At 42.3% G+C, this 13,258-nt stretch overlaps 1 protein-coding gene across 1 annotated transcript in view; it reads right to left on the bottom strand.

Annotated features, from left to right (window-relative positions):
• DROSHA (drosha ribonuclease III) overlaps nucleotides 1-13,258 on the bottom strand; it is a 74,606-nt gene that overhangs the window by 16,759 nt on the left and 44,589 nt on the right. The window contains exons 18-22 of the mRNA XM_061346682.1: nucleotides 7,937-8,075; nucleotides 7,120-7,180; nucleotides 5,148-5,207; nucleotides 3,724-3,823; nucleotides 943-1,045 (exon numbers count right to left, since the gene is read on the bottom strand). Of these exons, the coding sequence (XP_061202666.1) occupies nucleotides 943-1,045; nucleotides 3,724-3,823; nucleotides 5,148-5,207; nucleotides 7,120-7,180; nucleotides 7,937-8,075 (463 nt within the window). The remainder of the gene's footprint in view (nucleotides 1-942; nucleotides 1,046-3,723; nucleotides 3,824-5,147; nucleotides 5,208-7,119; nucleotides 7,181-7,936; nucleotides 8,076-13,258) is intronic.

Raw genomic sequence — 13,258 nt, 5'->3', positions numbered from 1 at the left:
TGGATGAGGAATAAACCATTGCCATAGTTAATACTGTGTACAGTACATCTGCATAAATATGAAGCCAAATCAGTGAGATTTAGCTTGCTTTGTGCATTCCAAGAAGGAAAGTTTTATAAATATATGCTATTTAAAATAGAGCTTGTGTGGATACAATGGATCAGATTTCCACCATACTGCTGCCTTATTTGGTAACTGTAGTCAGGCACTCCTGATTTCTCCTCCAACATAATTTTATCAAATCGCACAGCCAGTCACTAATCAGCATCTTAATGTCCACCAGCAAATTTGACACAACTCCCCTTCACCCTCAGCTCTATTACACCAGCTGTGGTATACTGCCTTACTTTTTATTTGTAAGGAGAATGCAAAGACCAGAAAGTATTCACTTGGCAAATGGTACATTTAATTCACAGGAGGTTAGAAGGGCAGACCGGAAGCAGGCTGGTGACTTGGTTGGGAGTACCTGGTGCATTCAGAAAGCAAGCTGCAGTTTAAAATGCAGGGCTGAAATGCAACTCTGCATTTTGGAGTTCTGTGCAAGTCCTACCGGAAGCAGTGAACCTGTCCTTTTTTTGCCGTGACTTTTCACGGTGACTGAGCTACTCCCCTCAAATAACTGCTGGTGGCAGGGTGGTGGCTCATGAGAGGTGGAGTTCTGTGGTGGTGGACAGCAGTGCTGCACCACAACCCTAAGAAATGGGTGCATCTTCAGCACATGGGAGGCAGGGTATGGAAGATGAGATTGCCTTTGTAATACTTCACACTTATGTTACACACTCAGTATATGTGCACGAAAGAGACAAAGAAGATTTAAGAAGCTTTACTATCACCTACCCTTACTAACACTACTCAAGACAGACCCATGTCTCCTCCATCACAGTCAACATGGCGTGTAAAGATAATAAAACAACTCTGCACACACAAATACACATGCCTTACCTATCAGGGCTTCAAAGCAGTTGGCCATAGCATGGCGGAGATCCGATTCCCTACAAAGGTCTGGCCCATGAGCATAAAGCATAAATCGATCTAGCTCCAGTTTCTGCAGAATATGTGGAAAGAGTTAAAACCATGGTTTTAGAAGTTCAAGAGTACCAGTTTTAGTCACCAGAGTTCATGACACTATTATGCATCAACTGGGTTTGAGGGAACTTTGAAGCTTTTCTCCATAGTTTCAATTCACACGCAGGCTAAAATTAGAAGACTTCATATCTATCAGCAAGTAACTAGAGTTTGATAGCATGGGAATACTAGGAATTATCAAACCAAATTCTCAAGGGAAGCTAGATCAAAAAAATTTTACCAGGGAGATTTAGGAATGAGCTCAAGATGGGGGCTGAGGGTGTCACAGAAAAGTAGGCTTACACCAACTGGGTGGTACAACGTGCTTTGTTTCTTGCTGGCAGTTTGCCCTCACGCGATTTCCTTTCAGAAATACCAAAGGGACATTCAAAGGGAGGGGAGTTAACACTGAGGAAAAAGATTTTGCCTACAAGAATAAGATAAAGCAGAATAGTGAGGAACAAGAACCCTGGTAGACACAATCCACTGCACATCTGGTTTTTCCTTTAAGAGTGTCAACAGGTGGCAGTAACTGGCCTCTAGGCACTGCAAGCAGAAGACTTGATATTTTAATCCACAGTGCCACCTATGTGCATCATTAACATTCATCTGTTGCCTATACCATAGGTGTTCCTGACAGTCAGAATCTCAGGTAGTAGGTCAGATATCCTACATATTATCTGATAATTCTGCTACAGAAATGCAGGCAAAAGCCACTAGATTCTCTTTACATAGTCACCTTCGTAACACAAAATCATTATTGAGATTTTTAAAGAAAAGATTTCTCCATCTTGCAAAGTCTGTATGAGAGTAGGTTCTTCAAAACTGGGTGTAAGTTTCTACTTACAAATTTCTCATTAACTTTCAACTGCATCCTCCTGGAGTACATTTAAGAGGTAAAAAGGAAGACTAAGTTGTTTGAGGTGCACGGTTCAGACACGCTGCAATTGGAAAAAAGGAGTGTTCCATTTTCAATGAATGAGAGCCTATTCATTGATCCAGAACACAGGATATTAGTTCTTACTGTGTTCCACTGCACTTTAGAGTGGGGAGCACTTGTTAGAGTCAACATAAAAATGGAACATTAGCTGTTTTATATAAAATTTAAACTTCTCACAGATTATTGTCATTTGCTCATGCTAACAAGTGTTGTTTGGGAGTTGGCTTGTCTCCCCCACCTCCAGTGGCTTATTTCTATTTTCAGAGCTTGCATTCAGCTTTTTTTCCTCATGTGTTTTGGTTCTCATTTTTTTTTCTTCACAATGTTTCAGATTACTTTTAAATTTCTGCTACAATGCCCCTTAGAAGCTACAGAAATTTATCGTTTGATCCTCAATTAAAACAGCATTCCACACACAAGAGAAGTTGAGGAGCTGAGGATTATATTGTAAACTGAATGCAACATGATATTGCAGGGAATAATTAAAGGGGATGAAACCAGGAACATTGTATAAGATATACAAGAGGAAAAAAGGGTAAGTTCAGAAATCAGGAATACATAGATATCTAATATTTATAGTTACATCTAATATAAATAAATACAATTTAAAAAATGTTCCAAAAACATTCAAGAATTGTCCATGTACAGTGATAAAGGCTGTGAACAGACTTTAAGAAAATGTGAGCTTTTTGGATGCAGGTTTTTCAATAGTAGCATGAATTCAAATGTCAGGTGCTTCAATACCATATTTGTAGAACAAAACCCCAATCTGAAAATTTCAATCAATTCATGCTTATCTAAATCATTAAAGAAAGCTTTGGAAGAAAATTACTGTGTTCACTTCCCTATGCTGTTCCTCTCCTGAGAATTAAGCAGAAAGATGACATGCTAGAAAACATACATTATTTCCCCAAAATCTCAAGATTGGATATGCTTATTTAAATTACTGAGTGAGTATGAACAGAGAAGATTAAAAGAGCACTTGAAAACTATCAGCAGTGGACATGTATGCGTGCATGCACAGCTTAATACATGACATCAGTAAGTGTCAGACTGTTTTCTTTAAAAACACTCCAGCAAAATCAAGTATGAATAAGGGAATACCAGACTATCTACAAATAGAGACTTAATAGACTTTCTACATCATATTCATACCCACCTGTATCATGTAGAAATGAAAAAAGTTCTGTCATTCACAGAATTAAATGAAATAAAATTCTGAGGCATCTCAATTTTCCCCATGAGATAATACAGTTTTCACCAAAAGCCTAACATATTTCTCTTTCATAGTTCACAGTGAATCTGAAAATTACTGTGGTTAGGAAGCAGGCAAAATTATTATTTCCCTACTTTTCCTACCACCTGCTGCCATATTTTCCCTGTTTTCTAGCAGGAAGTCCTTTTATAGAACAACCAGCTTGCTTCTTTTTCTTTACTAAATTTCTACTATCAGCTTCATTACCTGTGCAATATGAAGGTAAACATACACACACCTTCAACATAAGCACCCTAAAAACTTACCCTTCTGCCTTTGAAGAAAACACTAAGTCCTACTTATCTTTAGAATCTACTTTCAAAATGAAAAGAGTTGCTGTATCCTAAATCTTGTATACAAATCATGGTAAGGATACTGATGTTTAAAGCTGGTATATCTCTAGTGCTAAGATCCATGGTATCCTACCTCTGGGTGTCAAATACAGAGATGTATAAAACTGTACCTTAGCCAACATGGCCAGGTGTTGGTTCTGTACGATGGCAGTGCGGTATGTTGCTAATCCTCCTTCCTCCAGAGTGGGAAACAGGTAGTACAAATGGACACTGGCAAAACAAGTATCAGATCAGGTGCTGTCAGCATTTGGCTAAATATACATCATGTGTGCTTCTAAAGAACAATGCCTTTCTCTCAGATCCTAGCTGGTAACACAGGTCCCTTCCCAAGGTGGCAACTCAGCTTCTGCTAAGGTAAATGAACAAACATTAACACAACGCTCAGGAATATTTGACAGGATAGCACTAGCAGCACGGGAGGAAGAGTGCTGTTTCTCTACTGGGCAGCACATATTCTCCAAATTCCTGCAACAACAATTCAGTTCCCTCATTTGAAGGTGTCTACACAGCAGCAGCAGTGGGTTCAGCCAGGCTGACACCTAGAGGATGTTGAAGAATAAAGCACAAGGGAACAATCAGCCTTGAGAAACTCTGTGTTGCAGGCACAAAATGCTTCAAAATGATAGTACTGATTCAGGCTGGATGGAGCCAACAGAACTCGACAACCTCCAGCCTGTATTGTTGTATGAGAGAAAAGGCCATGGGTTTTAAGGGCAGCGGAGACCTTTATAGACTTTTAATAATGAGTACCTAATGGCTAGTAGAGGCTAGCAGAGAACTGAGATATAAGGGCAGTTCATATAACAAACTTGCTTTAAGAGAAGCTTTATAGTAAACAAGACTACTCCCCTATTAAAAACAGTAGAACAAAGCACCTCAAAATGGATTAGAATCTTTTTTTTGTGTGTGCAATGCCTGCCTCTAGTACTCACGTAAGTACAAGAGACCCATGGAGGTAACTGATAATAACCCTGTATTTTTCATCAACTTCAGAATACTCAAACCAGACCAAAACTGCAGCAATTTTTGACAAATTATAGCTTTTTGTTATTACTTGTAAATAAATTATATTTGTGTTTGACTACTTTCTTTCCATATAGACATTAAAGCCTACATATAGACTATAGCCCTAATAACTGGAAATATAAGAACTCCAACACATTCAATATTACCATTAAATGCTTTTTACTTGCAACTAGGGAAAAAAGAACCCATGGAAACAAAATGACATGCCAGGAAAAATATCTTTCCTTTTAAGAAAAACAAACACAACAGGTACAAAGTTAACTCGTCTGTAGCCGAATAATCTCTAACTCCAACTTAAAATTGCACTCCACGAAACAAGCTCCAGTTTTTCCTTTTGTAATCTTCCTTGTATCTTCAGCACTGAAGTAATTTTGGAGCATGCAGCTCCAACCATCAGGCAGGACTGCAAACATACAGAGTCATAAAGCAGACGGTGCAAAGCTTAATAAGCTCAATGGTATGACAATACCACACAAAGGTGAAAACTGTTAAAGAATTCCCTATTTACCTTGTTAAGAACTCCACTACAGCATCTCCCAGAAATTCTAAACGCTCGTTGTGGTTAATCCTGAAAAAAGACATTTAAAATTTACTATCAGCTAAGTAACATACTCTGGTTATTTAGACAATACAATTAAAAGACAGCAAATCAGAGCTGACTGCTAATCAGCCATGACAGACATTCTTGCAGCCTCCCCCAACCCTCTCTGGGTTACAATACTGCCCAAAACAGAACAACAACTACATAAATCTTGAAACTCAGGACTGACACCACCACCTTTGAAATTTTCATATGCTCCTTTCTGAGCTGTTGTCAAAGCTTAACAAATGGAGAAAGGAAACAGTAACACTGATTGGCATTGAGGTCAGGTTTCTTTTGTCCATCAGAGGGCATCAGGTGATTGAAACACCCTGGCTTCAGTCTTGTCCATGCAAATAGAGTAGTGTATGCAATTAATATCAACACCTGCAGAGTGTGCAGACTCTGCAACTGATTCATTGGTATGGCAAAGCTATAAGGGAGTAAGTACTTTCATTTTTCATCATAGCACCTTTAAATGCCCTATTTTCTGCAACTTCCTTTGAGATCCAAATAAAAAAAAAGGCTGTACAAGAAGATGCATTTGAAGATGCCATTAAGCTAATAGAATAATGTATTTCCTGTGTTTTCCTTCTCTTCTATCACTGCTCCGGATTTCCCTTTGTTTTGCATAAAGTTTCATTTCCTCCAAGCAGTCTGCTTATCTAACAAAGGACTAACAGGACACAGCAGCTGAAAAAGAACGTGAGTTTCTCTTCAAATATATGCAAATTTCTGCTCTACACATCAAAGCATTTAAGTAGCAACATTTTGACTTCATACGATTGTAAAAGAATCAAGGCTATTGCCACAGGATTTTTTTTTTTTTTTTAATTCAGAAGATTGTTCTCAAGTGTTTGACAGCCTTTATTGTAAATCTGCACTCCCCCAGCAATTATACAGTAAATCTAATTTCTGAAATAGCAGGCCTTTGTCATGGGCTGAAAGAATTCAAATAGCTCTGCTGTGTAAAACAATGAAGTGTGAGCAAAACTACAGCTCCTACACAGATCTCAGAAGTGGGATTTTATATTTTTGTGTTATTTTGTGAGAAGTAATGAAATTTAGCATTATGTCATGTTATCTTAAGAGGTGTGAAATAAGCTTGAAGCAGACTCTTGAAGAGAAAGGCATGGTCTAGCTGAAACAGCATTTGGGGAACACTGCAACAATAATTTATTCAGATTTGAACTTCTCCCATTCCCAAGCTTCCTCCAAAACGATCACTCTTACAAGGCGTGGTTACAACACTAGTTAACTGAAATACACTCTGCCCTCCAGTTCATTTAGGAGATTTCACATACAACTGTTTCCTGCATTAGTCCTATAAGCTTTGTTCATTCGCTTTGGATAAACATGGTGCCTGTGGCTATAAACCACATCTTAAACATTATATATTCACACAGAATTCTTAGTGGTCATTTAAAGATTATTACATTACATCATTAATGGTTTTTGCACATGTCTTTAAATTGGACTAGTAAATTCACATTCAGTATCACACTCATGTTGACAAGATGCCATAACAGGAACGTACTACTATAAGGAAACATGATGGAGAATCCAATTTATAGCAATAATAACAATAACAAAAAAATCTTATTTTTTATTCTGCGGAAAGCTAAGGTAGCCTTTTAAAAAGTCCTCCTCATTTCAAGCATAAACAAAAATGATAGAATTATCTGTGAAATCCTTCCTCACAAGCTTTCTGCAGGCATGACTAAACATTTATTATGTCACTGCTAATGGAGGTTCAGCATATCTTCATAATATAAAGTCAATTCAAAATGACTTTTCATTTCAACTATTTACAAAAGCTATTACTGACAGTAAGTTGGTTACTTTTATTAAACATCTCTCTCTGCAACAGCTTCCTACTTGCAAACATTATTTTCATTACCTGGAAGGAGCTGGATCGTCCTGTCCCAAACGGGACATAATATTTATCAGGGTGTTTATCCCTAGGAATATAAACAATACACTGTTAAATAAACAACTGTTAAGTCAATTTGAATAGGCTTAGAAAATAATTACTCAAAATGTTACTTTGTAACTGCTGCACATGGATCATCCTGTTATTTACAGGGTTTACTCACATCAAAAATAATCCTTACAGACAATCTCTGCCTAACTGATCGTAGTCCCATTACAGTATTGTTGTATTTTTGTATTACAACAATTTTTGTTGTAATACAATCTGTATTACAATAATTTTTTTATTGTTGTATTACAGTTGTATTTGTGCATTCAGAGAGCCAGATAAAAACACCACTTTTGCATAAAAAAAAGACATTTCAAATACTACATAAAAACCACAAAAATACTTCACTACAGCTGAGTATATTTTTAAGGAATATATTCTGTGAATTAAGGGGAATATTCTGTAGCAGTTAGACCACATTAATAAGACATTTTTACAAAATATCCTCAAGTTTGATCGCCATGCCAAGCAGCAAATTAAGGAAACAATATTTGCCAAAAGTCAAAGAAAATACATCCTCCCAGTTATCATCCTTGCTTTTTCTCAGCTCTTTAGTTGCTGATTCATTTGCAAAATATTTCTTTGTTTCTTTAGAAGGGTCTCACTGGTGTCTGTGTATAACCATAGACATATTCCACTGAGGGGATCTCTCAGAAGAACAATGGCCAAATAAATAAAGGTTTTCTTACTGATTAAATGAGGGTGAGAGAAAAAGGGTAGTGGTGTAACAGCATACCTTTTTTCCTCATGTGCATATGGTGAACTTTTCTATCTCCATACTTTGGCTGTCGAATCCCACAGTTGGATAAAGAATTTCTGGCATGATCCGGATTCATTCCAAAGTTTAAGTGATGGCTTGGATGAGTCATGGCAAGCTGTAACGAAGCACAAACAGGAAAAAGAAGTCTTAGGTATACTTTTGCAAATAAAAGGGAAAAAAAAAAATCTCAGACAGGTAGCTAATACTTGTTATTTTTTAGCTTGAAGAAAGGCTACAAAGTGATGTCGTCCATCAGTAGCTTGGTTCCAGTAATTTAAACATAGTATATACTATTTCAGATGTCAGAAATAAGCAATATTTATGCCCAATCATCAGTTTAACTAATTAATTTTCAACTAGTTTTCTTCTTTAAAGAAAATTTAGTTTAGAAGAGAAAAAGCATGAACTGTCAATTTGCCCTGAGAATTTTGCTTACCAGCTTTGCTGACCTGATTTTAATACATTTGCTTATTTAAATATATATTCACTCTAACATTGCAGGATAAATATTCATATTAAAACTATGAACAAGTAAGAGCTTCTCAATCATTCATATATTTGATTTAGGTTACTTAAATATCTGTAAAACTTCCTATTTCAAACAAACAAAAAAAGTATGTCTAACATGGTTATTTACAGAAGAACTTTCATGACTTTGAGTCAGGTGATTGGAGCTAGCCCAGCTAGAGCCGCAGCCGGCACGCTACAGAGACCGCGAGGTTCTACCGAGATTAGGAAAATCAGAGGGGATAGCGCAGAGGCATCGCGATTCCTGACCTTTCCCGACATTTCCCAACATTTCCCGACATTTCCCGATGTTTCCCGACGTTTCCTGATTCCCGAAGTCCCAGCAGCCCTTGCGAGAGAGCGGCTGATGTGCAGGGGGCGTTCCCACGGTGACGGAGACCACCCCCCTGCCCCTTGACTTGAAAGAGGCTTTGAGAGAGCAGCGACACGTCGCAGCCCACCAGGCCCAGGGAAGAACAGGTAGGTCATTGTACTGACCAATATGGTCATCTCCAGAAAGAGAGCTTGCAGTAAGAAGACTGTAGCAACTCAGACAGAGACCCCGGCCCTAACCGTGGCTGTTCAGGTCTCTGGATGCAGGGAGTGCCAGAGCCTGCTACTGCCGGGGGAGGGAGGACAGCATTCCACCTGTGTGAGGTGTGAGCAGGTAGAAGATCTGCTTAGCTTGGTGGCTAAATTTAAGGAGGAGGTTGAAACGCTGAGGAGCATCAGGGAGTGTGAAAGGGAGATTGACTGGTGGAGTAACTCCCTAGCATGCCAGTTGGAACGGCTCCAGGGAGATACCCCCCAAAAGGGGATGGACCCCCTGCCCTCTCAGACAGAGGGGGATGGCCCGAGACAGCCCCTGTCATGTAGCTGTCGCCCAGAGGTAGGGGACCAAAAAGATGATGAGGGTTGGAAGCGAGTTCCGGTTCGGCGTCATGGGCAGCCCTCCTCCCTTCCTGCCCCGCTTCCCCAGGTGACCCTCCGTAATAGGTTTGAGGCCCTGGATCTGGAAGGAAAGGTAGGTGAGGATGTGGTGCAAGGCCCACCTACAAGGCCACATAGGAAAAAGCGGTCGACTTTGCACCTCAAGACTGCCTCTGGTAAGAAAGAAAGAAGGGTCATTGTAGTAGGTGATTCCATTCTGAAAGGAACAGAGGGCCCGATATGCAGAGTTGACCCTCATCATAGGGAAGTGTGTAGTCTGCCTGGAGCCCGGATCAGGGATACCACCAGGGCGCTCCCCAACCTGGTGCGCCCGACAGACTACTACCCGCTGCTGGTCTTCCAGGCCGGTGAGGGGGAAGCTGCTTCCCGCAGTCTGAGGGGGATGAAGAAAGACTACAGGGCCTTGGGGCAGATGGTGAAAGACTCTGGGGCTCAAGTGATCTTCTCCTCAGTCCTTCCATCTTCCATTGATGATGTGGGACGGAATGGGAAAATTCAGTCCATAAACAATTGGCTTCAAGGCTGGTGCTGCAGGCAGGGCTTTGGATTCTTTGATAACGGATGGTTTTATAGGGCACCGGTCTGGACAATGGCATGTGGGAAAGGTTTATCGCACAGAGGCAAAAGGATGCTGGGGCACGAATTAGCAGGGCTCATTTGGAGAGCTTTAAACTAGATTCGAAGGGGGGTGGGGTTGTAGCTGGGCTTGCCTCAGTGGGACAGCGCTCCGGAATTGATGAAGGCTGGGAGGCTCCCTGTAATCCTAGGGTGAAATCGGTGTGCTCAGCTCGCTCCCTGAAATGTCCGTACACCAATGCGCGCAGCATGGGAAATAAGCAGGAGGAGCTAGAAACCTGTGTTTAGTCAGGAGATTATGATCTGGTGGCAATTACAGAGACATGGTGGGATAGCTCACATGACTGGAATATAGCCATGGAGGGCTATGTCCTTTTCAGGAAAGACAGGCCACCCAGGCGGGGTGGTGGGGTTGCTCTTTATGTGCGAGAGCAGCTACAATGCGTTGAGTTCTGTCCGGGGACAAATGATGAGCGAGTTGAGAGTTGGTGGGTGAGAATTAAGGGACAGGCTGGCAGCAGCGATACTGTTGTGGGTGTCTGTTACAGGCCACCGGATCAGGGTGAGGAAGTTGACGAGGCCTTCTACAGGCAGCTGAGAGCGGCCTCACAGTCACAGGCCGTGGTCATCGCGGGGGATTTTAACTTCCCTGATGTTTGCTGGAAGGACTACTCGGCAACCCAGCTGCAGTCCAGGAGGTTCCTCCAGTGTATAGATGATAACTTCCTCATGCAAATGGTGGATGAGCCAACCAGGAGAGGTGCGCTGCTGGATCTCATCCTCACTAACAAGGAGGGTCTGGTCGAAGGAGTGAACGTTGAGGGCTGCCTTGGTTGCAGCGACCACAAGATGGTGGAATTCAGGATCTTGTGTGGTAGGGCCAGTAGAATAGCAAGTGGAATTGCAACCCTGGACTCTAGCAGGGCAAACTTTGGCCTCTTCAAGCAATTGCTAGGGGAAATTCCATGGGCTAGGCTGCTTGAAGGTAAAGGGACCCAAGATAGTTGGTTGACGTTCAAGGACTGCTTTTTCCAAGCTCAAGATCAGAGCATCCCGACACGTAGGAAGTCAAGGAAGAGGGTCAGGAGACCTGCGTGGCTAAATAGGGAATTGCTGGGTATGCTCAAGTGGAAGAGGAGAGTTTACAGGTCATGGAAGGAAGGGCTGGCCACTTGGGAAGAATATAAGGCTGCTGCTAGAGGATATAGGAAAGCTGCTAGGATGACTAAGGCCTCCTTGGAATTAAAGCTGGCGAGAAGGGTCAAGGACAGCAGAAAGAGCTTTTTCAAATACATGGCAGATAAAACTAACACCAGAGGCAATGTAGGCCCGCTGATGAACGGGACGGGTGCCCTGGTGACAGAAGATACAGAGATGGCAGAGTTACTGAATGACTTCTTTGTCTCTGTCTACTCTGCTGGAGGCAGTCCTGAAGAGCCCTGTACCGCTGAGACCTCAGATGAAGACAGGTCAACGGAGCGGTTTGCCTTAGTCGATGAGGAATGGGTTAAAGACCAGTTGAGCAATCTGGACATCCATAAATCCATGGGTCCAGATGGGATGCACCCGCGGGTGCTGAGGGAACTGGCGGAGGTCATTGCTAGACCGCTCTCCATCATCTTTACCAAGTCTTGGGAAACGGGAGAGGTGCCTGAGGACTGGAGGAAAGCAAATGTCACTCCTGTCTTCAAAAAGGGCAAGAAGGAGGACCCGGGTAACTATAGACCAGTCAGCCTCACCTCCATTCCTGGGAAAGTGATGGAACACCTTATCCTTGGTGCCATCTTAAGGCATATCAAGGATAAGAGGGTTATGAGGGGCAGTCAACATGGCTTCACCAAGGGGAAGTCGTGCTTGACCAATCTCGTAGCCTTTTATGAGGAAATAACACGGTGGATGGATGATGGCAGAGTGGTGGATGTGGTCTACCTTGACTTCAGCAAAGCGTTTGACACAGTCTCCCACAGCATCCTCGCAGCTAAATTGAGGAAGTGTGGTCTGGATGATCGGGTAGTGAGATGGACTGTGAACTGGCTGAAGGAGAGAAGCCAGAGAGTTGTAGTCTATGGGGCGGAGTCTAGTTGGAGGCCTGTATCTAGTGGAGTGCCTCAAGGGTCGGTACTGGGACCAGTATTATTTAATATATTCATCAATGATTTAGATGAGGGAATTGAGTGTACTATCAGCAAGTTTGCTGATGACACTAAGCTGGGAGGGGTGGCCAACACGCCAGAAGGCTGTGCTGCCATCCAGAGGGACCTGGACAGGCTGGAGAGTTGGGCGGGGAATAACTTGATGAAATATAACAAGGGAAAGTGTAGAGTCCTACATCTGGGCAGGAACAACCCCAGGTTCCAGTATAGATTGGGGAACGACCTGTTAGAGAGGAGTGTAGGGGAGAGGGACCTGGGGGTCCTAGTGGACGACAGGGTGACCATGAGCCGACACTGTGCCCTTGTGGCCAAGAAGGCCAATGGCATCCTGGGGTGTATTAGAAGGGGGGTGGTTAGTAGGTCGAGAGAGGTCCTCCTTCCCCTCTACTCTGCCCTGGTGAGACCTCATCTGGAATACTGTGTCCAGTTCTGGGCCCCTCAGTTTAAGAAGGACAGGGACCTGCTGGAGAGAGTCCAGCGCAGGGCAACTAAGATGATTAAGGGAGTGGAGCATCTCCCTTATGAGGAAAGACTGAGGGAGCTGGGTCTCTATAGTTTGGAGAAGAGGAGATTGAGGGGTGACCTTATTAGTGTATATAAATATATAAAGGGGGAGTGTCACGAGGATGGAGCCAGGCTCTTCTCAGTGGCAAACAATGATAGGACAAGGGGAAATGGGTACAAACTGGAACACAAGAGGTTCCACTTAAACTTGAGAAGAAACTTCTTCTCAGTGAGGGTGACAGAACACTGGAACAGGCTGCCCAGGGAGGTTGTGGAGTCTCCTTTGGAGACATTCAAAACCCGCCTGGACACATTCCTGTGTAACCTTATCTAGGTGTTCCTGCTCCGGCAGGGGGATTGGACTAGATGATCTTTTGAGGTCCCTTCCAATCTCTAACATACTGTGATACTGTGATGACTGTATATGGCCACTCTTCAACTGGAACTGAACAGCAATGGCAGGACTGATCTGTTTTGCAGAATCATAGAACAGTTTAGGTTGGAAGGGACCTTTAAAACTCATCTAGTTCCAGCCACCTGCCATGAACAGGGACACATTCCACTAGACCAAGTTGCTCAAAGTCCCCATCCAACCTGGCCTTGAACA

Source organism: Neopsephotus bourkii, unplaced genomic scaffold (assembly GCF_033783945.1).
Source record: "Neopsephotus bourkii isolate Nb327-2 ecotype Australia unplaced genomic scaffold, CSIRO-AGI_Nbou_v1 NB_272, whole genome shotgun sequence".
NCBI classification, from domain to species: Eukaryota; Metazoa; Chordata; class Aves; order Psittaciformes; family Psittacidae; genus Neopsephotus; species Neopsephotus bourkii.
Note: the sequence above shows the minus strand (reverse complement) of the source record. Positions and strands in the feature narration are given on the sequence as shown.